The sequence below is a fragment of the Orycteropus afer genome, unplaced genomic scaffold (assembly GCF_000298275.1).
Source record: "Orycteropus afer afer isolate SDZICR_OR568_19922 unplaced genomic scaffold, OryAfe1.0 scaffold00064, whole genome shotgun sequence".
Lineage (NCBI taxonomy): Eukaryota > Metazoa > Chordata > Mammalia > Tubulidentata > Orycteropodidae > Orycteropus > Orycteropus afer.
In genome coordinates this window covers 6,105,039-6,132,846 of record NW_006921651.1, presented here as the reverse complement: position 1 = coordinate 6,132,846, position 27,808 = coordinate 6,105,039, and the positions used below count along the sequence as shown (strand labels likewise).

The 27,808-nt window shown below is 47.3% G+C and overlaps 1 protein-coding gene across 1 annotated transcript in view; it reads left to right on the top strand.

Annotated features, from left to right (window-relative positions):
• Positions 1-27,808, top strand: part of PAX2 (paired box 2) — a 92,977-nt gene that overhangs the window by 53,049 nt on the left and 12,120 nt on the right. The window contains exons 7-8 of the mRNA XM_007939948.1: positions 12,914-13,089; positions 15,359-15,485. Coding sequence (XP_007938139.1) covers positions 12,914-13,089; positions 15,359-15,485 — 303 coding nt within the window. The remainder of the gene's footprint in view (positions 1-12,913; positions 13,090-15,358; positions 15,486-27,808) is intronic.

Below are 27,808 nucleotides of genomic sequence, written 5' to 3'. Positions count from 1 at the left end.
GTAGAGTTATGCTCGGTAGGATTTTCAGTGGCTAACTTTTTGGAAATAGATTACCAGACTTTTCTTCCTAGGCATGTATGGGTGGGCTCAATCCTCTCCTTTCTGTTCAGCAGCCAAACACGTTAACCACGTGTAACACTCAAACTTTGGCTAACTGCATAATCTCTCTGAATCTCAGTTTCCTCCTGTATAGAGTCACATAGAGTGGTGGTAAAGATCTCCATTGGATGCTCTTCCTTCTCTTCTCTGTTCCTTTCCTCCACTCATCCCGCCATATTTATCAAGCTTCTGCCAACACACTGGCTGAGCACTGGGGGAGTTTCGGTTTCTTACATGATATGGTCCCTGTTCTTGAGGAAGGTCCTTCACCATGCTGGTTACCCATCTCTGGATTCATTCTTGAATGTTAAAGACCCTCTTGAATGAACACTAAACTCTAGAGACAGTCTAGGCAACACCATGTACAGTGGCACCATTGTCGCTCTCCAGCTGGAGGCTCGACATCCATAATGTAGCCTAAGATTGCATTCGATTTTTAGCAGCCGTGTCAGACTCAAGCTTATATTGAGTTCGTGGTCAACTAAAACCTCGAGATCTTTTTCACATCAATTGCTATCAAGCCAGGTCTACCCCACTCTGCACTTATGTAATTGATTTTTTTTTAACCTAAACATAGGGCATTCCATTTATCCCTGTTGAGTTTCATCTGGTTGGTTTGGGCTCATAATTCCATCCTATTAAGATCATAGGGATGTCCTCTATATCTTCATCCAACTAGCCTTTTAAAGAGTTGAATAGTTAAATTATAGGAAAGCCACATAGTCTACCACTGGAGAGTTCTCTCTACGTTGCAGTAAGTGAATGTTTTAGGTACTATTGAACCCAACAACTATCAATTGCTTTTCTTCATTTTGTCCATGAAGCTAAGAAGGAGGTTCTTTGCCAAATGTTAACATTCACTACATCTGCGGCATTTCCTTAATCAGTCAATTAAAAAAAAAAAAAATCAAATTTCAGTTGATGTACAGATTGAGTGCCCGCTATATATAAAACCCAGCAGGGACTTATTTACAAAGGTAAATAGGACATAGTCCTTGACCTCAAGAAACTTATAATCTAGTAGGAAGATAGAGGAACACACCATTAATTATTATTCAAGCAGAATGTAATAAGTGTATGAATGTGATCAAGGTGTGAAGTGTTATGATGACTATTTTTTAAAAAAGGAGTAGTTGCTTCTAATCAGAGCAGTTGGGGGAAGTCTTCTTCAGGGAGGCATTTGATCTAGGCATTGATATTGAGTTAATGGGCCACAACTTATTCTTGGTGAGTGCATACAGGCTCCAGCATATCCCCATTTTCTTTTCTAGTGCCCAAATATTAACTGTATAATATTTTCTTCTAGAAGATTTCCAGAGCTCAATATTGCATTTATTAGAGTGTTGTTTGCATAAGCTTAACTTTCTCCCTTTTCTGTGAGCCAAGATGACATTAAGCTGGTCACTGCCTTACCCTTTCTTTGTGACTTCTTAAAGATTATCAATAGCAATTTTGGAATCCTATCTGCTTTTTTCCCTTGGGTTCTGATATATGAATTTTCCGGCATTGGAAAAGTTAAATGAATGGTTAGGGATTACCTGCCTGACCTCTTCCCTGACCTGGGCTCTGGGCCTTCTACTGGTACCTGTTGTGCTGTTCCCACTTTGAAGATTCTTTTCTTTGGTCAAGAAGACAGAGACAAGCTGGGGATTGAGAACCTCTGCCTTCTCAGTATTACATCCTCTTTCCAAGCACTGAGTCTCAACTTGCCTTCCTTTTTGTTTTTTGTCCAAACATTGCTACCAAGGCTCTTTTTTGTTGTCTCAGCTTGTTCTGAGCTTTTGTCTTCCTGACAAGCTCATGCTACTTTTACATCCATCCTTGGTTATGATCTCCTCCTTCCATCTGTTGTATATCCTTTACAAGAGGGAAAAAAAAAATAACTTTCATCTGATAATAGGTGTAGTAATGTATGCTCATCGATCGGAACATACTTAGAAGAAACAGTTCCTTTTTTTAAAAAAATCACCTGTCACCAAGATATAACCACTATTGCTATTTTATATATTCTTTCCAGTCTTTTTTTCCCTGTGCATCTATAATTTTATACATGTAGTTTAAAGTCAAAATTGAAAATGATACTGTATATACAGTTTGTGTCTTGCTATTTTATTTTCATTTAACATTCTATCAGGACCATTTTCACATATCATTAAATATTCTTCAAAAACGTGATTTTTTTAATGGCTGCATAATCTTCCACCGTTCGGTGTACATGTCCTTTTGAAATCTAAGCTCATCATATTTTAAAGCTTATTGCAACAACAATGACTTTCCTTAAATGTCCTTCTCTGTCCAACCCATCTCCCACTCCCTTTACTTTGTCAGGTGGCTCATTTGAGCTTGTAGAGGCACAATTCCATTTTTAGATCATCTTGCCCTTATGGAATTATATTCCTTTCTAGAATCTCTTGCTACTGGATCACACGCCCATCCTTCCCCTCAATACATTTCCCTTTTCTTCCCTCAGTCGGGACTCTATCCAGTGCCCCTTCCTTTGCTACTGTCAGTTCTAGACGTGTTTGTTTTCTTCCCAGGTCCTCATCATTCCCTTTATCAGTTTTTCTTTCTTGGTCAGAATCAAGCAGACTGGGATTATATAAAGGACACCGGGCTGGGAACCTTGGTTTCCATTCCAGCGTTGACTAGCTGTGTGGCATGGGGCAATTACCTAACCTTTCTGTACTTTTTTTTAACAGAAAATCTCTAAAAGAGAATCAAATTAAATTATCTCCATGATCCTTTCCAGCTGCAAAAGGTGACGACACTGAACCCAAAGTAGCGGTGTCTTTTGTTGTTTCTTTTCCTTCTGAAAGATAAAAGACACATTAGGAATTTATCAACCTTTGCTTTTAGAATTATATTAGACAAATCAACCAACATTTTTTTATTGCCTACTATAGGCTCTGGTAGCATAGTGGCTAAGGCACTTGACTGCTAACCAGAAGGCTGGCAGTTCAAACCCACCAGCCACTCCTGGGAAGGAAGATGGGGCAATCTACTTCCATAGTGATACTGCCTCAGAAACCCAAGGAGGGGTCGCTATGAGTCGGGTCCGACTCGATGGCACATAACAACAACAACAATATAGACCAGGCTGCATGCTTAGTTTATAAAAATGAAGAAGGTGGGGTCCTTGTCTTCAAAATATTCACAGACTGATGGAGAAAACAAACATTAAAAAATAGCTATGGCACAGATAGATTCTAAATTTGGTTTACTTACTGGCTGTAGTAAGTAATTTTGGGTGAGGTACCTAAACCTCTAGCCCTTGGTTTCCTGGGTTATGAGCTCAGCTGCCAGAGGCATATTACCTGGGATTGATTCTGTGTCCTCCATCAAGTGTTAGTTGGGTAAACTTTGGAAAGTTCCTTAACGTTTGCACTTCCTTTATTTTAAACCTGTAAAATGGGGATAATGGTAGAAACTTCTTGCTTGAATTCTTATGAAAATTAAATGAGTTCATATATGTAAAATTCTTAGTGCCTGATATATAGTAAAGGAATTCTGGTGGCACAGTGGGTAAGGCATTTGGCTGCTAACCAGAAAGTAGGTGGTTCAAACCCACCAGCTGCTCTGTGGGAGGAAGATGAGGCAATCTACTTCCATAAAGATTTACAGCCTTGGAAACCAAATGGGGGTCCCTTTGAGTCAAAAATGACTTGATGGCTGTGGGTTTGGATATACAGTAAACACATAAATGTTAGTTGCCGTTGTTGTAAACATTTACTCTGTGTATATATGGTAAGCACAGTATCTCAGACCATAATAGGAACTCAATTGATTTTAGCTATTATTATTTCTTCTACAGACGTTTGGATAGATGGCTATGGAAACACAGAGAAAGGAGAAATTGACATTGCTGAGGGAGGAGCTCACAACCCTCTTAGGTACATCTCGAGATACTCAGTCCAGATAAGCTCAAGGGAGTAGAGTCCAAGGTCACATAGCGAAGTGAGCAAGTGAAACTAGGATTTCATCCCAGGAGATGTTGTGGGGCTAGAGTCAACTAATGCAGTTAGTGTCTCTAGAGGCAAGTGGGTGTAACTGGTCACAGCAAGACTGAGGCCAGGTTGGCCAGGCAGCATCTCTGAAATTGTTAAGTGTTTAGAAGCTGGTCTTGGTCAAGGAGAGCAGGTGGTTTGCCAGGGCTAGAAGGCTGACAGAACCTGGTCTGGTCTAGAGCCAAAGCTTTGGGCCATATGTCCAAGGCCTTCTTCAGGCCGTCCTCTTGCGTTTGGTCAGGTCAGACTCACACACTGTGTAGTTTATGGATGGGAGGCAGTGGGGTATGTCATGCACCCCACTGTCCCCCGCCTGGTCCTCTGGAGCCCCTTCCTGGCTCTTCACCTCACCCTTCCTCCTCTCTCCTCCTGTTCCTGTCTATTTCTCCCGCTCACACTTCTCCCTCCTCTCTTTCTCCCTTTCCCTTTTCCTGCCTCCCCTCCCTTCTCTCCTCAGTCCCTCACACTCCTCTCCTTTCTCCTCCTACCTCGCTGCCTCCACTCCTCCCCACTCCATGCCCTCTCTCTTCTCCCAGGCAGGAATGCTCTGACCTGGGGGAGCCAGCCCCATTCCTCAGCATCCCAAACCTCACTCCCAGTTCCCAATTAGATGGGAGGGCCAGGGTGTCAGCCCAGACCTCTGTGGTCCTGCTGCATCGCCGTGGGGGTGGGGCAGGGGCTGCACAGGCGGGCTGCCCTGAATGACAAGCGGGGAATATTGATCGCATTCTGAACTCAGCCCAGCCGATAGAAGGTAATTAATGACTCCATTTGCCTCAGTACCGAGGAGAACAATTGAGTTTGAAACTGCAACAACTGGCAGCTGGGGAGACTTGGGGGTGGCCTGGGGGTGAACCCCTCAGAGGGGGAAAGTGGTGTGTGAAGAAGCTGAGGTGGAAAGAGAGAGGGGGCAGAGGCAACCAGTCAGAATAAACATTTGGCCAGGACCTTACCCCAAACCACAGCTGGACCCAACCCTTCTTGTTTCCCCAACCTCTGAGGCCTGGGGCCCATCAGCCACTGCTCCCTTCCTGCACAGATTTCACTTTTCTTCCCGTACCACTTTTTCAAGCCATTTTCTGTCTGCTGGATGACGTAAGACTTACTTTCCCCAAAGTTGCCTCTTCCCAGCTATGTGATCTTGTGCGCTTGTTAGCTCATTTGTAAAAATTCAAGTGATGATATCTCTTTTGCAAATGTTCTGTGAGGAATAGAGACAATGTGTGCTCCTTGGACATGCCTAGCACATAGTAAGTGCTCAATAAATGACAGTGGTAATGATGATGAACTTTGACAAAGAAGCAAATATGATAGACTGGAGTCAAGATATCCTTTTGCTCCTTACTAGCCTCATGATGTTGAGTACTCCTGCCTCTTTGAGTCTGCTGCCCTATGTGAATAATGAGAATGATAATAAGAAATACCTCATAAAGCTGAGTAGATTTAATGAGTGTCTCTGAAAGCCCTAATATTGTCAGTTTTCCCATAGACAGGTAGATATTTGTATATGGGCTTAGAAAACTGAAGTTAGTATCATCATTATACTTTTAAAAATTCCTTGGAAATGTCTAATTCCTGTTTCCTGGGATTTGGTGAACAGCCGCTATTTAAATCCCATCTCAGTTTTGTAGATTTTGACATGCCTTTGTGCTTTCTGACCGAGGAGATAGCATTATTTCATTCTGTCTATTACCACTGCCGCCACCCACCTTTTGGCCAGGGCACTAGATTTATTTTTGTTCCTTGCAGTAACCACCTTGAGAATCCAGATAAAATGTAAACATACAAAGAGGACAGAACACTTCTGTTTTCACCCTTGTCCTTAGCCCCCAGCCCCATGACATGGTATTCTGTGACACCATCCCAATCTGCTGAGACCTCACTGGACAGCCTCATTCATGACTGATTGGCCAGGAACAGAGCTCTGGCCTGGGTTCAGAGAGGTGGGAGGTAGGGCCAGGAATAGATGGGGAGTGACAGGGCTAAGTGAATGAGGAAATCAAATCTTTTCATTGAGGATTAAAAGACATTTTAAAAAATGACTGTGGAAGTAGTTATGAGCTGTATTGGAGTTGGCTTCAACTCGTGGTGACCCCACGGACAACAGAACAAAACGTTGTCAGGTCAAGTGCCATCTCACAACCATCGGGATGCTTGTGTCAACAGTTGTAGCCACTGTGCATTTTGAGTGCTTTCCAACCGGGGGGGTGGGTGGTCATCTTCAAGCAGTATTCTGTTGTGAGCAATAGGGTTTTTGTAGGCTAATTTTCAGAAGTAGATCACCAGGCTTCTCTTCTTAGTCTGTTTTAGGCTTGAAGCTTCACTGAAACCTGTTCACCATGGGTGACCCTCTTGTATTTGAAATACTAATGGCAGCTATGCAACGTATAAGCCACCATAGTACAACAATCTGACAGATGAATGGTGGATGATAGGAATAGTAGATGCTTGTTGTACAAAGTCTAGACAATATGGAGAAAGTTGGACAAGAAGAAAATAGCAATTACTCCCGACCAGGGAAGAAACCACTGATGCTCTGTTGGGAGCTCTCCTTTCACTCAAGCTACTCCTTGGTTTTGCAGTTGTCTTTGTTGCTTGGGGACTGGGGCCCCACTGCTGGGAGCCTCGTAGTCTGGATATTCGCTGGGCAGATAGCCACTGCTAGACATTGGTTCATTCCGCAAATGTTTGTGGAGGACCTTCTCTGTGTGATTGCTAACCAGAAGGCTGGTGGTTCAAACTCACCAGCCAATCCTCGAAGGAAGATTGGCCAATCTACTCCTGTAGTGTGATACTGCCTCAAAAACCCAAGGAGGGGGTGCTATGAGTTGGATTTGACTCGACGGCAGGGAGTTTGGTTTTTTATTTTCTCTGTGCCAGGCTCCCTAGTGTGTATGCCCTTGAGCTAGTCCCCTACTCTTGTTTAATCTGCACCTCACTTTCTCTGACCCTTAGTTTCCTCACCAGTTACAAATGGGATAATAATAATAATAACCTTGGAGAATTGTTGGGAAGCCCAAATAATCTAAGATCTATGAAAAGTTTTTCTTAACTGCTAAGCAAATATGAAGTGGCCAGAGAAGAACACATGTTGCCCTTGAAAGAATAATATACATCAAAGTTTTAACTCAGCAGTTTGTTTAATTTAAGTAATTTACTTATATCCTGCCTCATTCCAAAAATGACTCTCCTTGAGTGTCTCACACTGTAATCACCAAAGCACCTGGAATGGGGTCTAGCCCTGAGAGTCCTACTTCCTAATTGTGTGACCTTGGACAAGTCATCCCCCAATCTCTCTGACCACCCTGGTAGTTTTCATGACTGTAAAGTGAGGATTGGGGACCAGGTATCCCCTAACCACTGTGGGCAGAGGTTGGGCTTAGCTAACACATGTTCCATAGGGCCCCCTGAGTTTGGCATCCAAGCAGTTGAGTGAGATGTTTAGAGGGCAGACTCTGGAGCCAGAAAGACCTGAATTCAATTCTTGGCTGTCATTTACTAATTGTGTGGCTTTGGGAAAGCTACTTAACCTCTCTTTGCCTCAGTTTCCTTATCTTTAAAATGAGTATAACATTAATTACCTCCTGTGGTCCTTGTGAGGACTGAATGAGTATGTGAGATTCATCAGTGGCACACAACAAGCTCCTGGCACTTGAGCAGCTCGTGAAGGGTGGCAGGGCAGGAGAACCGAGAAATCCTTCCTCTGTGGAGGCTGTGACTAGCACGTGGTCCCTCATTCTCTAGGGTCTTACTGGACCTCCATTTTCCAACCCGAATCTATAAACATGGTCTGAGAGTGAGAAAGAATGTTTGAAATGAGAATTGTTCCAGAAAGCCCAGAACGTAGAGCCACCATATTCCAGCCCCCTTCCTGCCCCTGTACCTTTCTCTGTGCTCCTTTGCCATTCGTCATATTTTGTTATTCCCGCTTCTTCCTCACTTCCTTCTCCTCGGAGGAGTCTCCTCAAGCCTCTTCCAGCCTCTCTCAGGGTCCTTCTATCATTTAGGAAAGGCTTTCTCTAGGACTGGCTCCACATCACTGGTAAATAGACTCATTTTATCCCATCTCTCCTCTCTGTGACCAGAGCTGTAGTTAAAACCAAAAAAAAAAAAAAAAACCAAACTCACTGCCATAGAATCAATTTCAACTCATAGCAACCACCATTGGGTTTCCAAGGTGGTAAATCTTTACAGAAGTAGATAGCTCTATCTTCCTTCCATGGAGCAGCTGATAGATTTGAACCTCCAACCTTCTGGTTAGTGGTCAAATGTCTTAGGCACTACACCACCAGAGCTCCTTTGAGTTATAGTAAGAGGAGTCCAAATGTAGAGGCTATCTCTGGGCCCTGTTCTCAAAGAGTCTGGGCCACCTGCTTTGGATGGCAGTGCTGCAGTTGCAAAGGTTAAGTTCTACACTTAATGGAGAATTTAGTGTTCTCTGTCCTTTGGGTAAAAGCACCATACATGGGGAGGATGGTGTGGCTGAGAGAGGAAAGGGTCTCTTATGGACCAGAGTTGATGCTATCAGAAGGTGACATGCAGTGGGGGTAAGTGAAGAAGGGGTATAAGTCTTCCCAGGGCTGCTGCAGGTTCTTCCCACATTCTATGGGAATAGAGAAAGAGCACAGAGACAGTGGAGGGTCGACAAAAGAGAGGAAGGCCCTCAACGAGAGGGACTGACACAGTGGCAGCAGTGATGGGCTCAAGTACAGCAAGAATCATGGAGCTGGCTCAGGACCAGGCGGTGTTTCGTTCTGCTGCGGATGGGGTCACAATGAGTCAGAGACGACTCGACGGCACCTAACAACAACAACCAGAGATACGTAGGACTGGCCTTCCCAGTGACTGGGTGTCCTAGGCTGCCAGCCCAATTAAGTGGCCATTCCACCTTTGAATGCTACCTAAAACAAACAAGAAAAAGCCTCACTGCCATCAAGTCGATTCTGACTCATAGCGACCCTCACTGGGTTTCCAAGGCTGTAAATCTTTGCAAAAGCAGACTGCCCCATCTTTCTTCCACAGAGTGGCTGGTGAGTTTGAACGACAGACCTTTTGGTTAGCAGCCAAATACCTTAATCACTACACCACCAGACCACCTAGGAGAGCCTTATTCCTTCCTTCTTTCATTCATTCAATCATTCATTTACTGAGTACCTACTACATACCCAGCTCCATGCCTGGTGAAACACACCAGCCATGGCCCTGCTCTCAGGAGCTCACAGTCTGGCTGCTTGGCACCCAGAGCTGATGGGTGAAGAACCTTCTTTGGGATGGATGGTATCTAATTACTCACACACTTCCCTTCCCTGCTCACTCTGAAACCTGGATCAAGGCTTACTTCTGCCTCCTCTTCTACTTTAGGAAAGCCCTTCAACTTGTGGGCCTAGCCGTGGTCCAGTTCCAACCCCTGAGCCTCTGTCATCTGGGAGGTCCCTGCAGGTGGTCAGCATTGACAAGTGCTCATTTTCTTCCTTTTCTAGTCTCTTCTTCCTTGGTCTCCTCTTTTTTCTACCTCTCCTCCTCTACTGTCTTGTGTTGCTCCCCCTCTTTCTTTTCCCTTCCACCCCCCCCATCCAGGCCCTGGGATGCCCTGCTTAGCTAGAACCCCGGGCTTCAGCCACAGCAGAGCAGCTCGTTTAATTCCTGTGGCGCGTGTCCTCCTTCAACCAGGGCTGGCTCAGGCTGCTGGTGTGGGAGGCTGTTGCCTTTCTTTTCTCCCCTCTCTGTCCTTCCCTCTTCCCTAAGCTTCTCCTGCTTGGACTGGATCTTCTGACACCAGGGTTTTCTCCCAAACTTCTTACCTCACTCCTTCCTGCCCTTCTTCCTCGCCTGCCTTCTTCCCTTCCTTCCCACACTGATCTCCTCAGGACATCACCCCTCTCCTCTGGAGAGATCCTATGGGCATACAGGATCTTTTGCTGATTTTGGGGGGCTGCCTCCCTACCCTTACCAGTAATGCCAGTGCCCTCTCCCTGCCCCCCATAACTTTCTCTGTGCTCCTTCACCGTTCATCATTTCTGCTGCCCTTCCCGCCTCCTTCTCGCCTTCCTTCTCCTCTGGGGCGTCTCCTCCAGCTTCTCTCAGGGTCCTCTGTATGTTTCCACCTGCTCCTCCAGCTTCCTTTTCCCTCTGCCCACCCCCCATTCCTCCTTCTCTTCCTTCCTTCTCCCCGCCTCCTCCTGCCACTTCTTCCAGTAGCAGACTTCCTCTGGTCTTTCCCTCCCCTCCCTCCCCCTCTCTCTCCTCTGCTGCCTCTGTAACCTGTCTTACTACCAGGACCCGAGTATACAAAAAAATAAATAAATAAAAAGGTCAGCGAGTGGAGGGAGCAGCAATAACCCCTAAAACAGTACTATCAGTGGAACATGATTGATCAATTGAATTCCATAGCGGCTGAAAAATGTGGGATTAAGTAGTGTATTATACGCACAATGAGTTGAGGCATGATGTTCATTTCAAGTTCATTTCGCCGGCCTCTGCCACCAGATCAGGCAATCAATAGGGGCAGCAGATATCATATATCACCTCTCTGCGGGCTGGGGAGAGAGCACCATAATCTCTCGCAAATTTAGAGTGACAGATTTGTCAAGATCTGAAGGGCCCCTGAATAAATGAAGGAAAAGAGACTCCTCCAGCCAGTGACCTGAGGACAAAGCTTCAGTTCAGCCCCTACACACACATACACACACACACACAGAGAATGAGGCATGGGGTGAGCCAAGCCACACACAGGCATATACACAAATGTACACAGAAGCATGGTGTGAGTCTTGTCATACACTACACACACACACACATATGTAATGTGTCAGCACATGCTCACAGACAAATGCACACTTTCCTTCCCAGAACCCATTTGGTGATACTGCCATTAGCACACACAAAGACACTCCCTGCCTCCCTCAACCCTGATGGCAGGGCTTTGCAGAAAGGTAGGAGGACTCCGGGAAGAGAGAATTAGACACAATGGAACATGCAAATAGCTACAAGAAGGGGCATTAGGATCGTGGCACCTCCTGGAAAAAAAAGCAGGCACAGGAGAAACCGGGGAGACCCGCGCTCACATATTCACACATCCCAGGTGATCACGCACGTGCGCACACACACACGCACACATATTCTTTCAGACAGGTTCTCACCCTGTCAGTTAAACACACATACAGACACTTATTTCATATAGATGTTTGTATATATGCTAATGCATGTACACAGGGAATACACGCAGGCACAGGGAAAAGAAATATGCCCACCCCAACTCACACAGGGCTGGGTGTACCCTCTAAGATCGAAAATGACTCCGGAGGCTTTTACAGACACACGGAGACAAAATACAATAAATAAATACAACCAAGTTTATGTCCATAGGAATAGCAAGGCTCTATGTCTGTCTGTCTGCCTTCATTTGATCCTGGTCTTGATTTTTCTCTCTCCCTTTCTCTCTTTTACTCTCTCTCTCTCTCTCTCTCTCTCTCACACACACACACACACACACTTTCTTTGCTTTCCCATCCCCTCCAGAACAGAGTGGAGGGAAGAGAGGAGGCTCTGTTAAGAAGCCAAACCCTCGTGCTCCATCTGGGAGGCCAGCGAGGGAGGCTGACTGCAAGTTGAGGTTAATCAATATGTAATATTTTCTATGGTCTCCCGAATGATACTGTACGTTGTTACTGTATATAATGCAATATTGATTATATCATATCATATAATCACCTATAAACTGATATATATAACAGTCCCAGAGGAAAACCCTGGGGCCTACAGCATGGGCTGGCCCCAGGCCCAAGGCTCCTCAGCCAAGGAGTGGCCAAGCCGGGGCTGGGGAGGACCCAGTTTTGGGCCAGGATGTTTGCAGGGCTGGAATCCAGGGCGACTCAGCAGAGGAGACACGTGGCCCACTGTGCACTCTGAAAATACCACAGGCCTGATGCAGGAAGGCAAGGACAGAAGGGCAGGGATAAGAGATTCATGAGAAAGCCTAGAGACAGAATGTCCCCATGGAGAGGGCACTAGTGGCCTTTCCTTGGTGGGTGAAGTCTCTGCTCCCTGTGGAGACCAGTGGAGGAACTAGGTGGCCAAGGAGCTGACTGACCCTTGACTGAGTCCAAGTCTAGGCCAGGGACAGAGGAAAAGAAGATGGCCAGGGGCCAAGCAGCAGCCACAAAACCCCCGTCTATAGTCCTGTCCTACTAGGTGTTTTACGGCTCCCATGACACCTGCTCTCCTCGGCTCCATCTGCTGGGCCAACCCTAGTGAAATGCCTTCATGTTGCTTTCAGAAGCCCTCCTCCCGCAGGGGTGAAGTTAATTACTTCACTCAGCTCTGTGTTACACTCAGCCTCGGAGATTTGATGATTTTCAACCCTTGGAATCAGTGGAACTGAAATTCATCTTGGAGCCGAGTTCAATTCTCCACAGGCTCGGTGATGCCAGTCTGAGTCACCCAGCTGCTTCCCCAGGGGACCCCAGCTGGGCGAGAGAGGGGGGTGGAGGGGAGATAGCTTCTGGGAGAGGGCCTCTGGGAGCCTTCTGCTCCACCTCTGCCCAGTCCTTCCAACCCCCACCCCCCACACTGTCAGCTTCCCTCCCCTTCTCTTCCCAGGTCTTCTGAGACTCTGGCTTCCTCAGCCAGGCCTCTGAGGCATGACCAGCTTACTAGGCCAGCCCCTCCAGCCTAGAAGCTGGGAGCAAGGGGCTTGAGCAAGGGTGCAAAGCCCCAAAGGGAGAGCCCGATACCACCCTTTTGCCCACTGTGCCACTCCTGAGCCTCCACTGGCCTGGGACTGATGCTCCAGGTGTCTGTGTGTCCTCCAGATGTTTCTGAGGGCTCCGTCCCCAACGGAGACTCCCAGAGTGGCGTGGACAGTTTGAGGAAGCACTTGCGAGCCGACACCTTCACCCAGCAGCAGCTGGAAGCTTTGGATCGGGTCTTTGAGCGTCCTTCCTATCCCGACGTCTTCCAGGCATCAGAGCACATCAAGTCAGAACAGGTGAGGAAGGTGCTTCTCTTCTCAGAGACAGGAACTGCTCAGAACAAGGCCTCTCGAGAACTTGCACACGACTCAGCCACCTGCATGTGTTACATTGGGAGTGTGCTGTGCGAATTTCCTCTTGCAAGGACATTAGGGTACAGTTAAGAAATATCATTATGATATGTAGCAGTTAGAAGTGATGAGAGCTGGGTACAAGAGTAAGGCCTTGGGGTAAATCGTATCCTCTTTGGGGGCCTCATTTTCTCCGTCTATAGAATTAGGGGCTTGAACATAATGGTCTAACAAGTTCCTTCCAGTGCTATCATTTTGCGGTTCTGGCATGGAGCACTCAGGGATGTTCCCTTGCTGTGTCTCCAACCCAAGTCCTCCCAGGGCCCTACAACAAGCCCATGCAAGTCCATGGGGCTCTTCTTGTTAAGTGTCAAGACACTCTTGTGCCTGCCTCCTGCTCCCAATACAGCCATCCAATGTGTCCACAGGCAGGCTGGTTGCCTGCCAGCCAGACCCCACACTTCCTGCAGATGCAAAACTGTCCAGAACGCATAGCATGGGACATGCACCCACCACACCGGCACAACACACAATGTGCAGAAACATGGCTCCTAATTAACTCCTCACATACACGTGTGCATATGATTATGCTCCATCCCACTCAAGTGCTCCCTCCCTGACACACTGATAGTCCACAGTACTCACAGCAGAACCCCATCAGCCATGTGGAGCTGGAGGGTGAATGTCCCCAGATCACTAGCTCCATACACATCCCGGCACACACCTCCACCCACACATCGGTATAGTGCCCAGGGCCTCACCTGAAAACCCAGGACCACACACCCATTCCTCTCACAGGTCCAGCCCAGGCCAGACCCACAACCACAGCACTATTATACGATGTGCTGTGCTTACACACGCGTGCATGCACGCATGCACACACACGCGCACACACACACACATGCGTGTCCACCAGCCAGCTTTCAGGCTCCACGCTGCACAGTTCCGCTCTAAGACTCCAACAGCTCCCAGCCACTTGGCTTCCTCCCCGCCCGTCCTTTTATCCCATAAGCTGTTTGTCTTCATAAAACAAAAATCAAAAGTCTTTTTAAGGTGCCCTGAGCCATAAACCAACAAAGGAGGAGCCGGCCAAGGCGGGCGGCTCAGTGCACCCTCCCCGAGTCCCCGGCTGTATTACAATGAATAACCTTTATTTACTTTCATTAGACTATTAAACACCAGCACAGTCATTTTTCCCCCTGAAACTCGGAGCAGGGCCCATAAAGCAAATCCGAAGCCTAATTGAGTTCATTTTAATTTCTCTCCGATCACAGCGAATTACTCTGGTGATAAATCAGGGGGCAGCTTCACCCCCAGTAGAAGGCCTAATTTGCAGCTAATTACAAAACTGATTTCTACAGGAAGATCAATACGAGAAGGAATTGGAAATGACGAGGCAATCCCGTCCAGCCAGGGAGGGGAGGGGACCCTCTGGGGGGGCCAGGAAGCGGAAGGGAAAAAAACGGACCAGAAAGAGCAGAAAATCAGTTTTAATTTAACGTAATATTAATCAGAGCAACTTTTCCTGCTTTGTGCAGGCTCCTGGTCGGCCCGGCTCTGGGGTCTGGCTTGGCGGTGGCTGCAATAAAAAGGCAATTACCCGAGTGTTTCGGGCAGGACACCCTTTCAGAGTCAATGACGGGCCCCCTCCCACCCTTCTGTTAGCCATGTGGACTCTCCCCCTCCCCAATTTCATACCCCAGTGCACAGGCAGAGAGCAAGAGGCCCGTGGGGCTGTCTTTGTTTGTTTTTTAAAAAGGGGCACCCGTACCCGATCAGCCGGCCCAGCAGTGCCAGGCTGGAGGTCCCACTAGGCCCTTTCCCCAACCACTGCCTCTGCCATCACGTCATGGTTGGCCCCCTTCGCCAAGGCTCCCACCCCAGGGTCCCTTGAAATATCTCTTAGCTGTCAGTAGGGAGTCCCTACTACCTGACTCCGCCCTTGGGGTTTCTTAGGCAGAAGATGCTACAGAAACTTACAAGGGCTCTGGGCAGCCACTCCTAGTACGTCAGCTGCACCTCCAGCCTCACAAAGTCAGGGCTGCCCCCACCCCCCATCATGTGCCGAGCCCACCCCTGGCGCTCCCCTCCCTCTGCCAGGCCGGCTCCTTCCACCCCATCTGGGAGGGCTCCGGTCCTCCTCCCCATCTGCACACTAAGCCTTTTCTCTGTGTACACATCAATAGAGAGCTGTCGCTTTTCTCTCTCCTCCCAGGGGAACGAGTACTCCCTCCCAGCCCTGACCCCTGGGCTTGATGAAGTCAAGTCAAGTCTATCTGCATCCGCCAACCCGGAGCTGGGTAGCAACGTGTCAGGCACGCAGACATACCCTGTTGTGACTGGTAAGGGGGCTTCTAGGAGGGTGAAGGCTCTGCTTGCAACAGGGGTCCCTCAACCCATAGCATCAGGGACCTGGTGTGGCAAGTGGGCCCCTCCATAACATCTGCAGACAGAGCAAGCTTCCAGAAACCAGGGTGCTTCCAGAACAGATGTGTGCAGATGTGGGGAGAAAAAATTGTGGCGAGAGTGTATGTGGGCTTTGGCTTGGAAAGGTGTCTTGGGGCCAGGAGAGGCTGTGGCTGGTTCTTTCTGCCTGTCCTCCTGCCTCTCTCTGTCTTTTCTCTGCATCTCCGAAAGTGCCCAGAATTATGGGCCTCTTGCTAGGACGTCTGTAGGAGAACACAGGGTGCATACGCCAGGCTGGCAAAAGAAGACCATGAGTTCCCGGTGTCCTGCCTACAGGGAGCTCCTCGAGGCTCCTGTGGGATCCACTTTTCTCCCTGTCTGGGCAGTGTGCATGGCTGTGGCCTTGAGGGCATGCCCCTAGCTCTGTGGAGTTGTGGAAAAGCTTTTCTGGCTCCTAGAGAAAGTCGCCCGAGCCCAAGGTTTGCTTTCTAGGCTAGGCAGGCTCAGGCCTGACCCTAGTCCAATGCTGGGTGAGGGCAACACGGCCAGGAGCCCCCATGGGTTAGGAGCAGCAGGGTCAGCTCCAGTAGAGGGAGGCTGAGGTGGCTCAGGGAAGGTCCGGTGAAGGAGGCCCAGGCTGCAGAGCTGCGGGCTGCAGAAGGCGCCTGGCGCTGCAGAAGGGTTTCCGGGCCAGGAAAGTGCCCAAGTGGGAGAGACACACTTTGAGGTGTTATTAAAATTCACCTAATTATTCTGGAGACACTAAAGCCAATGTGCCGTTTGTTCCTTGGGAGACAGGATGATTGAGAAGGGTCTCAGAGGGGATGGGGAGACACTGAGGCGTTACCTTCTGAGCGAGGAGCATGGAGGCGGCCTGGGGACCTGGTAGCGGGGCTGCAGGCAGCTAGCATCACAGCCAGCAGCAAAGGCAGGAAGCAGCCATAGCCCTCACTGAAGGACAGGGCCCTAATTATGACATGGAGCGGAGACCTGAGCTGGGCTGTGAAAAGTCACCCGGTCCCCACCAGGGAGGTTTGGGGGAGTCTTGTTCTTCTTAGCCTTAAGAGAATGTCGTAGACAACTGTTTCCAGCCTAGGCAATCAGAATTTGAGTTTTACAAGTGTTAGAAAGCTGGGTTGGGCTTTTAGGTGATAGCCTTAGCTGGGTTAGCTGGGTCAGGATACAGCTGATTAACAAATGACCCTCCTTAACCCACCTTAGACACTCTCTGACCTGCTGGGTACTCTGACCCAAGGCAGAGAGATGGCCCAAGCCAGGCCATGTTCTTTCTGACCTGTTCAAAGCTACAGTGGTCATCTCCCAAAGATGGCCCATCCCAGGCAGCTGGCCAAAGACAACCCAGGGGAGTTTTCTATAACCCAACGGTGCTTCCCAGTGCCCAGGACCACAGTCCAGGAGGCAGGGGCTTCCTGGGGTGGGGCTGTGGCTCTGCAGGATAGGGCTCCTCCTGCAAGAGAGTCACTTGGACTGGTGCAGGGAAGTGCCTCTACCTTGAGCGTCCCCCGCCCGTCTCCCCCCCATGGCCCTGGAACTGTCCCAGCTCAGCCTGGGAACATCTCTGGCTGATCCATCTGGATCCAAGTGTGAGAAAAGTTCATTTCAGACCCAGCTTGACATTCCCAGGTGGCAAGTTAGCACTAACATCTCAATCTGTATGCGACATTTCAATCAAGCGAGGAGTAACAAAAGCAGAACCATTAACATTCAGAGCTGTTCACCAGTGGTAATGACGGGGAAACTCGCTCAGAAACTGGAAATTACCAAAAAGAGAGAAGTGTGTGGTAAGGTGGGGGAGGGGAGGTGGGATAGGGTGGAGATAGGGGTAGGGAATGATTTTTCTACACTTAGGCCAAGATCCAATGTTTGGATTAATGGTGCCATTACCCGAGAAAGGGCTGCAGATTATGCTCATTCTTAAAATGTTTTTGCTGGCAATTAAACGGCTGCAGTTATTGATCTTTGTTGATTTTATGTCCTCCTAATTTGCATAATCTATTAAAGATGAATGATTCATGATGTATTTATTATGGGGACACACGGAATTTGCTGGAAGTACTGTCAAGGTGAGCATTGGAGCAAGGCCCAGAGACTTTGTGGGCCATCTCAGGAGTGGGACTAGCACATTGGCCTTAGGGCTAGGACTTTGTGAGTAGCAGAGAGTGGTGGTGCAAGGAGAACAGACAGGAGTGAACTTTCGGTGAGTTCTTCTCGGAAGAGGTTGGCATCTGTGAAACTTTGCTCCACGCAAGGTAGAGTATGGGAGACACACTTAGTGTATTTGCAGAAATTCCACTCAAAGATTCTTTAAAAACTTATTTTCTTAGAGAATAGTAAGGGCTTTAGTGGAGAAAGAGAAAAGGAGGTCCTTTCAAGTAGGTGATTGTAGCCAGGTGTGTACTAAGAATGAGAGAGTGGAGTGGTCACCTCTGTGCCCATAGCCTGGTTTGGGTGTACCAAGATGTATAGGAGCCCTCTTCATCCCCTAAGTTTCGGGCACCCAGCTCATCTTCCCTGGGACAGGCAGCTGAGGCTGCAGAGCTCAGTGGATGAGTCCTAAGGCCCCTGGTCTAGGAAGTGCCATACTCTAACCTGAACAGCCAGACCTTATTGATATTCCTGCCACCTCCTGACACTGGAGGCTGATTTCAAACTTCACCAGACACTTGATGCAGCTGTTCCACAAGGTCAGAACTGAGAGGAAAGAGGAGCCTGGACCATTGTGTGGAGGGGAGAATGGCGCCCAGTGGGCCAGGACACAGCTAATCACATTGCAAGCTAGGGTGGCTGCCAGAGGCCAGGGCTCAGCCTGATAGCCTCCCCTCCCCACCTTCCATCGCACAACCAAGGAGAGAGACAGATTTTTCTGGGTGGAGTTGGTAAGTTCTGCCGAGATTTTAATTTCACTGCATCACAACTCAGCAAGCTGCCAAGTCAAGCTGGTTATTTAAATTTATCACCCACTTTCCCTTCCGCCGCTGGGCTGCTTGAGCTCAGCGGCATCTCTTCTCTCCAGCCCACTGCTCTAGGCTGCTGGTCTGGAACGGAGCCGAGTCTCCTAAGTGATAAGGAAAAAGGGACCAGCGAGGGGAGAGCATGGGTCTGGAGCACTCTGGCCTCAAGCTCCCTCAGGTTGGTTGGGACCTTCTACCATCTCCTTACGCTTCCAAAGGACCCAACAGGGGGCCTCCGTCAATCCTTCGGAAGTCCCAAGGACCTCTGGGTCAGGGCCTCCTTAATGACATCTCTGTAAAGCTGGCACCTCTATCCCTTAACATCTCCCATCACTGACTGAAAAGGCAGCTGCTGTTCACCATGACCTCTGCACCTCCACCCCTCCCTCCCTGTGCCTGGCTAAGTCTGCAGGGATAGAGGACCGTGCAGGACACTGCCAGGGATGTTGACTAGGGAGACAGAGATGAGTTTCAGGATTCCCAAGTCATTTGGAGAGCCTTCTGAACATGACGCAAGGCCACCCCAAAGGTGACAAACAGTATATTCCTTACCCTGGAGGGCAAAGGGAAGGAGATGGTGCTGGAGGAAGCTGGTGATCATGCAGCAGCTCCCTGCTCACTGTAGGAGCTGAGCCACATGGCAGTCCCCTGAGCTGCTGCACCAAGAGGGCTTCACTGGCCTCTAGTGGGCATCACTGCCAAGCACGGGGATAGCTTTGTACAAATGTAGTTTTTGTCACCTCGTTTTAGTCCCAGAGAGATTATGGAGGAATGACACCTATATCTAGAATCAAGGCAGGCTAGGAGTATCAAAACATAGCTGGATAAAATAGAACAACAAAAAAGTTACTAGACAGCCAAACCTTACTCTCAGGTGCCATAAAGAAGCCCAAAGCCACGGCGGTATGTGCGCTGTCTGTGAGCACACTGGAGAGAAGTCCTAAGGAGTGGACATTGGGTCGCACCAGACGGGAGACACATCTTTGGGCCCAAAAGAAACAAGAAGCTAGAATTAAGTTACCCTGCATAAAGCCAAGAACAGAACGGACCAGTGTTGTCCATGCAAGGAAACACACAAACACATCCGAAGGGCCCAGATAAGCAAGTGAGAAAAATAGTGTCACCATAAAAAATGGAGACCCCAAGCCTGAGCCACTCTCTGGTTCAGAGTCCAAATTTATACCATGAGTGTGTTTCAGGAATCCCAAGTCAAGAATTTACGTGAGACTTTGTCCAGAATAATAAGCCATTCAGAAGTCCTGGCTGGAACAAAAGCAAACCTTCTCTATTGAGACATTATACATCCAGGGCACAGAGAACCCCACAGAAGAAAACATCCTTCACTAAAGATGAGCTCACTATAAAAATTATACACCTCATGTGAATACAAAATATCATGTAGGAGAGTTATAGAAGCAATGTTGTTTGTTGTTATGTGCCGTCGAGTTGGCCCCGACTCATAGTGACCCCTCCTTGGGCTTCCGAGGCAGTATCACTACGGAAGTAGGATTGCCCAACCTTCCTTCCAAGGAGTGGCTGGTGGGTTTGAACCACCAGCCTTCTGGTTAGCAGTCAAGGGCCTTAGGCACTATGCTACCAGAGCTCCTATAGAAGCAATAGGTAGGACAATTAACACCTCCCCCCAAGAAGTAGAAATAATAGAACAAAGCAAACATAACTATAAAATAGGCATGTTTAATATTGCTAAATAAATAAATAAAAGAGAAGTGTCCAGATCTAAATCCCACATCCTCTTTCCCTCCAATGCTCAGCAAACTGTCAGTAACAGAGATCGGAAGAGCTGGGAGTGAGTTTTAAACCTGCTCCTGAGTACCACACCTGTAGCTTGTTGTTTGGGAGTCTAGGAGCCATGGAAAAGCTGAGCCTTGGGCATAAAGGAGCTGCCAGGCTACTAAGTCTCACCGGGGAGTCTTAGTTTTCCTTGGGATACTGACTGTGGGAGAACTAGGGACAGGATAGTACTTTCATCCCTGGTGGGAAGAAGATGGTTTTATTCCACAGCTTGGCAGAAACTTCTCGTCATACCTAGAGACTGCAGCTCTGAAAGAGGAGATGACTGAAATCCAGGAGGAGATGTGGAATCTGCCCTAGAAGGAAGTGCCCCAAGCAGGGAGAGGAAACAAGATGCTGGTCTCCTGGAAACTGGCAAGTTTTGAGCAGAGGTTCAGGGAGGCCAGTGAGCCAAAGTTAACGCTGACAACAGGACTGGAAAAGCATTGTGGGCTTAGCTTCTGAGACAGGGATTCTGGATGCTTCAGAGTTCAGCCTTCTTGCCCACATCTGGGATGGTTTGAGAAGTAGCCTTTTAGCAGGTACTGGGGGCACCCTGGGAAACCCAGGCTCTCCTCCTCCCACTCAGAGAGTCCTGAGCACCTCCAGGAACTGCCTCTTTCCTGTAGTTAACAACCCCCTTCCAATGCAACTACATTTCCCTCCATAAAACAAACAGCTTAGCCCTTGGCCAGCCCCTCCGGGGGAGGAGAGGGCAATAAAGGCTGAGAAATGTTTCTGAAGGAGGTTAGGAGTCTCCTAGCCTTGTCTGTCGGCTCACAGCACCTGATTAGCAAGAGGAATTTAGGGCGCAAACATCAGAGTTCCTCTCCAACCTTGAAAGGAGAGGGCTGGGGCAACTTTGGACATGCAGCAAGTCAGGGAACCCTTTACTATGGACCACACTGCCTGAGATTCTTAAGTTGTTAAGGCCCAAGGAAAAGAGGCCAGCCTCTGTCCAACATCCCCAGGTCCCTGAGGCCTCCAGCCATATTCCCAAGGCCTCCAGCCCTGAGACCTCAGCTCTGATTTAATTATGAGGCATTTCCATAGCAATGAGACATTGACAGATAATGTGGGTACTCTGGGCCTGCAACCTAGGGAATCCTTGGATCAAGGCTCTTTTCCTTCCTTCTTATCCAGTCCACCTCTAGAGGAAAAGGATATTGAAAAGAAGAGGCACTTATCCACTCTAGGGTTAAGAGAGGCTAAATTTGAGTATAATGAAGGCTGTAACATCTCAACCCCCAGCGCCAACTTCATGTTCATATCTGTGTCCATCAGCCATCCCAGCGGCCATGGGCCACCCTCCCCAGTTGGGTGCCATGGGCAGAAACACATGTGGCTGGTAATGGGGCTACAGAGGTGAGGAGAATCATGGGAAAGATGAAAAAGGGATGAAGGATTTCCAAGTATCTGGGCAAACATGCAGTTCTGTGCCCTTCTAAACTAATCTCAAATTTGGCAGATTACCTGGGCCTGGGCCTTTCTTCTCACCTCCCTCTTTCATCTCTCCTCCGTTCATGAGACCCAAAGGCTAAGCATTGCCAAATGGACCGTGCTTGTTCCTCCATGGGGGCTCTGGTGGCGTAGTGCCTAAGACATTTGACTGCTAACCAGAAGGCTGGCGGTTCAAACCCACCAGCCACTCCTTGGAAGAAAGATTGGGAACACTTCCGTAGAGATACTGCCTTGGAAACCCAAGGAGGGGTCACTATGAGTCAGAACCAATTGGACAGCAGTGAGTTTGGTTTCTTTTTTTGTTGTTGCTGTTATTCCTCCATAGTATGTCTCCCTATTTTATTTAGAAATCAGGAAGAGAAGTCAGCCTAAATTCGAATCGAAATATTTTAAAGAAATCAGTGGTCTTTCTTTTAGGTCCATACTGTAGCCAGCTTGGGAGCTCTTGACTCGATGGCAGCGAGTTTGCCTTTTTAGGTTTATAGCCAACTCAGGCTAAAAAAGGGTTGCATAGAATAGGACAGTGGGAACGTCTTTCATGATTAGCTAGGTTACAGTAGTCTTTCAACCACTATCAATGTTGTTTAGAGATGCTTGAGGTGGCCCAAAATGGAGGTTCTTCAAAAGGAGGACCTCCCAGTACTAAGCTGATCACTCTAATATTTGGCACTTCCTCAGAAACCCAATGGCAGTCGCTATGAGTTGGAATCAACTGATGGCAGTGAGTTTGGTTTTGGTTTAAGAAGCAAAGCTTGGCTAAGTAAAAGTAAATTCAATCAATCCACTTTTTTTCTGAATGACCGGAAATCCCAAATAGTGCTGTCTCAACGACAGCACTATTACACACCTGAATGTAATACATATCTGAATGTCCCAGGTATGTTTGGGGACCAAGGGCTCAGAAATGTCTTACTGGTCCCAGAACTACCTAGGCAAGACCTGAAAGTCTGTTTCCCCTAGAAAGTCAACCACCCCCAAGGTGGCAAGAAGACCCTGCACCCAGTCCCCAGAACCCTTCCTCTCCTCCCCACCCCCACTAGTAGCTGTAGCCTGGGGACAAACAAACCAGTGCCTTTTTAACCCTGAGCTTTGGGAGGCAAGCCCTGCCACTATTGTCACTTCTGAGAAGGCTTTGCGTGCCTTCAGCCTGGAATCCTCTCCTCTCCTCCTGGTGGCGGCTGGGCTGGCAGGCAGGGAGGGAGGAAATCCTGAGGCGGGCTCAGAGAGCAGCCTAATGCTCCAGCAGCTTAAGTGGCCGTTTTCCTTGGGATTAGGGTTTCACTTACACAGAGCGCCTGAAAAACGCTGCGCTTTCGGAAGGATTAGAGCTGACAATTCAGTGCTCTCAGAGAACAAAATAAAGCCGGAGAGGAACTGGGAGACCTGGAGTATCAGGAGACTGTGCAAACAGGCTTAACCTCTGCCCACCCAGCATGGGGGTCTCTCTTGCTCAGAGCCCATCAGCGAGCCTGGGCCCAGCCCCCTGAGCTCCAGCACCTGCTCAGCTCAAACCTTCATTTGTGATTTGCTATTGGCGCCAGAGAAGGCAGCATGGGGACAAGAAGAGAGAGAGGAGAGGGCTGGCGAGTCATTTCCCCCCTCTCTGATCCTCAGTTTCCTGCTCTAGAAAATGAGGGAGTTGGTTTAGAATATAGCCAAGTTGCTTTTCAGCTCTTTGAAGATGTGATTCTCCCCAACACTGCCTAGCCTTATCCCAGGACCCTTCTGAGCCTCCACTACAGTCTAGTTGAATAGAACAAAATTACTCCTGTGGCGCCTGGGGCCAGCAGGCCACATAGCCCGGACCAGCATAGTACGCTGGGAGGAATAGGAGTGGGGACAGCAGCACAAGTTGGGTCCAGCTGGTTGGCTGTCGAGCCGCAGAGCTCACTGAGCCCCCGCAGGTCTGGGCAGCATCCCTGCCTAGGATACACCGGGGACTAAAGGTCCAGCTGTCCAGTAGGAAGCAAGATCAGCTAGGACAGCAGCCAACCTGAACGTGGGCACAGTCCCTCCTGCTGAAACCTAAGAACGTGAGAGCCTCAGGTGGAGTGTGGGGCCAAGACAGTGCCTGGGGCTGGGGGCACAAACCTTTGGAAGGGTTTGGAACCTTGGGACATGAGAAGCAAAATGAAATATGGAGAAAATGCTTTCCCTCTCCTTTTAAGGCATCTTTTGCAGATTTTTTAAAGCATCTTTTACAGATTGAAAGTTGGTTACTTTAGTGTATAGCATGGGATCATAAAGTGATTACAGTTGTTATAGTAAATGTAACTGTACAGTGCATTTGGGCAGTAGTTACAAATTTAATAACTGAGTACTCTTGTATGTATTCCAGATGTTTGTCTTAATGGAGGCAGACTGCCAGCCTTGAAGAAACCTAGTGTCTTTATTTTCACCACCTTATGAGAAGCAAACAAAACTTGAGGATAGGGCAGTAAAACAAGAGTTATGTTTTCTGGCCTTAGGGTCCTCCACGGTGTGAAGTACATGGCAAAAAAATGCTCATTTTTAGAAAAAGATGCTGAGGAAAAGCATCTCTAAACTCGTTGAATATAACTTCTGCTACATAAATCTATGTCTAATAAGTCTTGTCTGAGCCATCACTATCAGCAGTTTCCGCTTTTTCAGTGGCTTCCTTTTTATTATTTCTTTGGTCTTCAGAAGGCTGACATTTGCCTGGACTTGAAATAAGCCTCCCTGGTCCTTCACATGCTGTTTTGCTGGTAGTTATTTGATCTTGTTTATTTGCGTGATTCAAGTATTTGCAAACAAATCAGTGTCAAGCAGAACAGGGGTTGTTTTTGTTTTTTTAGAAACCAAACCAGTTGCCCTTGAATGGATTCCAATTCATGGGACGTGGGTGTCAGAGTAGAACTGTGCTCCATGGGGATTCAAAGGCTAATTTTTTGAAAGTAGATCACCATAACTTTATTCCGAGGCACCTTTCTGTTAGCAGCCAAGTGTGTTAACCGTTTTCACCAGCAAAGGACTCCTTTTGATGAAACAGTGCTTATTAATCTTTCTGAGTCATGAAGACTTTTGAGAATCTGATAAAAGCCGTATACCCTCTCCCCAGAAAGAAGTACATAAATAATATCGATAACATTCTACATACAATGTTATATGAACCCCCTGAAGCATATCTGTGGGGTCTTGTGTAATTAATGAACGTCATATTTAAAATCCTTGCTGTAGAAAATAGAAGAATCTGAAACAGACAAGAAACAGGAAGCAAAAAGTGTTCTGTTATAGGAAGGATTGGTTGAGCATGATCCCAGATTATTTTCATTGACCAAATACCTGTCTATTTCCTGGGTCTACAGTATTTAAGAACCTCTTTCTAGACTCAATTTCCAGGAGTACTGCTTGTTCTATAGTCCAGGTTCTCCCATCTACTAGCTATACTGGACATAATACTTAGCCCCTTTGGATTTCTGTTTCCTTAGCTGTAAAATGGGAACTCTGGTAGCATAGTGCCTAAGGCACTTGACTGCTAATCAGAAGGCTGGCGGTTCAAACCCACCAGCCACTCCTCAGAAGGAAGATGGGGCAATCTACTTCCGTAGTGATACTGCCTCAGAAACCCAAGGAGGGTCGCTATGAGTCGGGTCTGACTCAACGGCACATAACAACAACAACAACAACATATCTGTAAAATGGGGATTAAAACCAGAACCCACTCCATAGGCTTGCTATGAGGATAAAATGAGATCACACATCTAAAATATTTAGAGCAGTGCCTGGCATACACTAGGTATTCAATGAAGGCTAACTATTCCAAGAAGTGTGTGCAAGAAGAAGCACAAGTTTGTCCTTGAACCTTAGACCTGACAATGAAAGTAGCATAAATTATCTGATGACTGAAAAATTCCCATTTCTTCATAAAAGTCTTTCACTTTGCTTTTTTTCTGGGCTTGTAAGAAGAGCTGTGCTTAGATTCTCCAGAACAGTTGATTTGATCTGGCCCATTTGGTAAGGCATGTCTGACAAAAGTGCACTGTCTGATTCAGATGTAGTGATTGCTGTAGAAATTGGCTTTAGAATCTTCAGGGACTCCTGCAGTTGAACTGAGAAGACATCTTCATCAAGTACAGTGTTTCTAACACTTCTGGGTACTTTAAGATTCTCCACTACTACTGTTTCTTAAAGAGCCTCTTTGTTTTTCAGAAAACTCTCAAAGGAGATTAATACTCTACCCCATGGAGTTTTACTATGGAGTTTGGAGTTTCGGTGTCAGTATTTGATTCTCTGTGAGCTTTTTCTCTTGCCTCATCTTAGGCACGGCAGTAACCATATGAGATCTGGTATCCCAAATCACGTCTTTTCCTTTTCTTCGGCTCTTTGGGTGGAGTATCTAGCTTTATGTTATCATTAGAAGGCAGAGTGATATAGGCTTGCCTTCAGACTTTGTGTTTATCATTTATTAGCTGTGTAGCCAAAAGAAAGCCACTATGCCTCTCTGTGCCTCCATTTTGCTACCTTAAAACGAGAAAATTAGATCTATCATCCCAAAGACTCATCCAGCTTTAAAAACTCTGTAACCTTCGCAGAATCCCTTGGTGGTACAAACAGTTAAGGCACTCGGCTGCTAACCAAAAGGTTAGACGTTCAAGTCTACCCAGGGGTGCCTTGGGAAGGGCTGGTGATCTATTCCTGAAACGTCAGCCTTTGAAAACACTATTGAGCACAGTTCTACTCAGACAGATACAGGCTGCCATAATTCAGCACTGACCAACAGCAACTGGTTTAACCTTAGGAAATAAGTATCCAACATGAAAGTCCCATCATCTTGCAGCAATATGTGGATTTTTAGCCATTTGCGATTCCTGGGGCTGTTTTCATATTACTGACATTATCAGTGAACAAAGCAAATACTTCCTGTTTTCTGTTGAGTGTCACCTATTTTATAATTGGTGTCTTCTGCCATGTAGCTGTTTTCTCCTGTTTCCCTGCCTTTGCTTGTTTGTTTAAGGATGGTGGCTCGGCTGTCTTACAGTCTTAGAGTTCGACCCTGCTCCCATTTGTTCATCCATCTGCAGTACTGCAAGACCCAGTGTTCTGTCGATTCTTCCTTGCACAGATCCTATTACCCATTCATATTCTGCCTCTAAAGGAGGCTTGCTCTAAAACTGCTGCTGGGCAAATGGTATGACGTTCTTAGTAATTTGAAAACTTCCTGCGGTATGTGTTTTCCATTATTGACAATGGTGTTCCAGAAGAATATATGGCTGTGGCAAGAGTTTAGTCAATTTTTTCCTCTCTTCAGGTGTCACCTGAGTACTAATGAAGCCATTGAGAATGCTTTGTATGCCGTGACTTGCACCTCTGTTGGCTCAGGAGTCCTAAACAGGCACCTGTTTCTGGTGAAGCTGCTGCTAGGGAAACTGCAGCCCTAGGGACGTGGCTGTAGAGAGAACATTAGGAAGCTTGCAGGTTTTTCCTCATCATGGACCTCTTCCCTCACACTTTTAAAGCGTCTGCATGGCACATCCATGCAAACTCAATTTTTAAAATAGAATTTGGAAATGTACCCTTAAATCAACAGTTCTGTGGGTGACTTGCAGTTTATAGAAGTTTCCCTATGATGGAAGCTGGCTTTACTATTTTGCAAAAGAGTAAGGCAGTGGAAATAAACTTTGCGATAGAAGTGACTCCAAGTCAGCTAGAAATGTCCAGCCTTTCCTCCTCGCTCCTGAATTAGTTAGAAAATTTGGTAAGGAATTTCATAAGGAATCTGTGTGACAGATTATAGTTAAAAATCAGAATTTAGAGGCATTTAAATTCCTGTTGATAAAGAAATAAGCATACTTATTATCCTGGCTGCTCTGTGGATTATAAATCATGGGCCTGAGAAATTTCATTTCTGTATCTTTCTAGCTTCAAAACCTCTGACTCTTCCCTAACTCTCCTTTGTCCTGGGCCTCTTTTTTTTTGACCGATGAGTAACTTATCATTAATCTATCTAGGAATTAATAGATACTGCTGCTGACTTTGTCTGCTTTGGGTCCACGCACTGAGAGATGGTCAGGAGG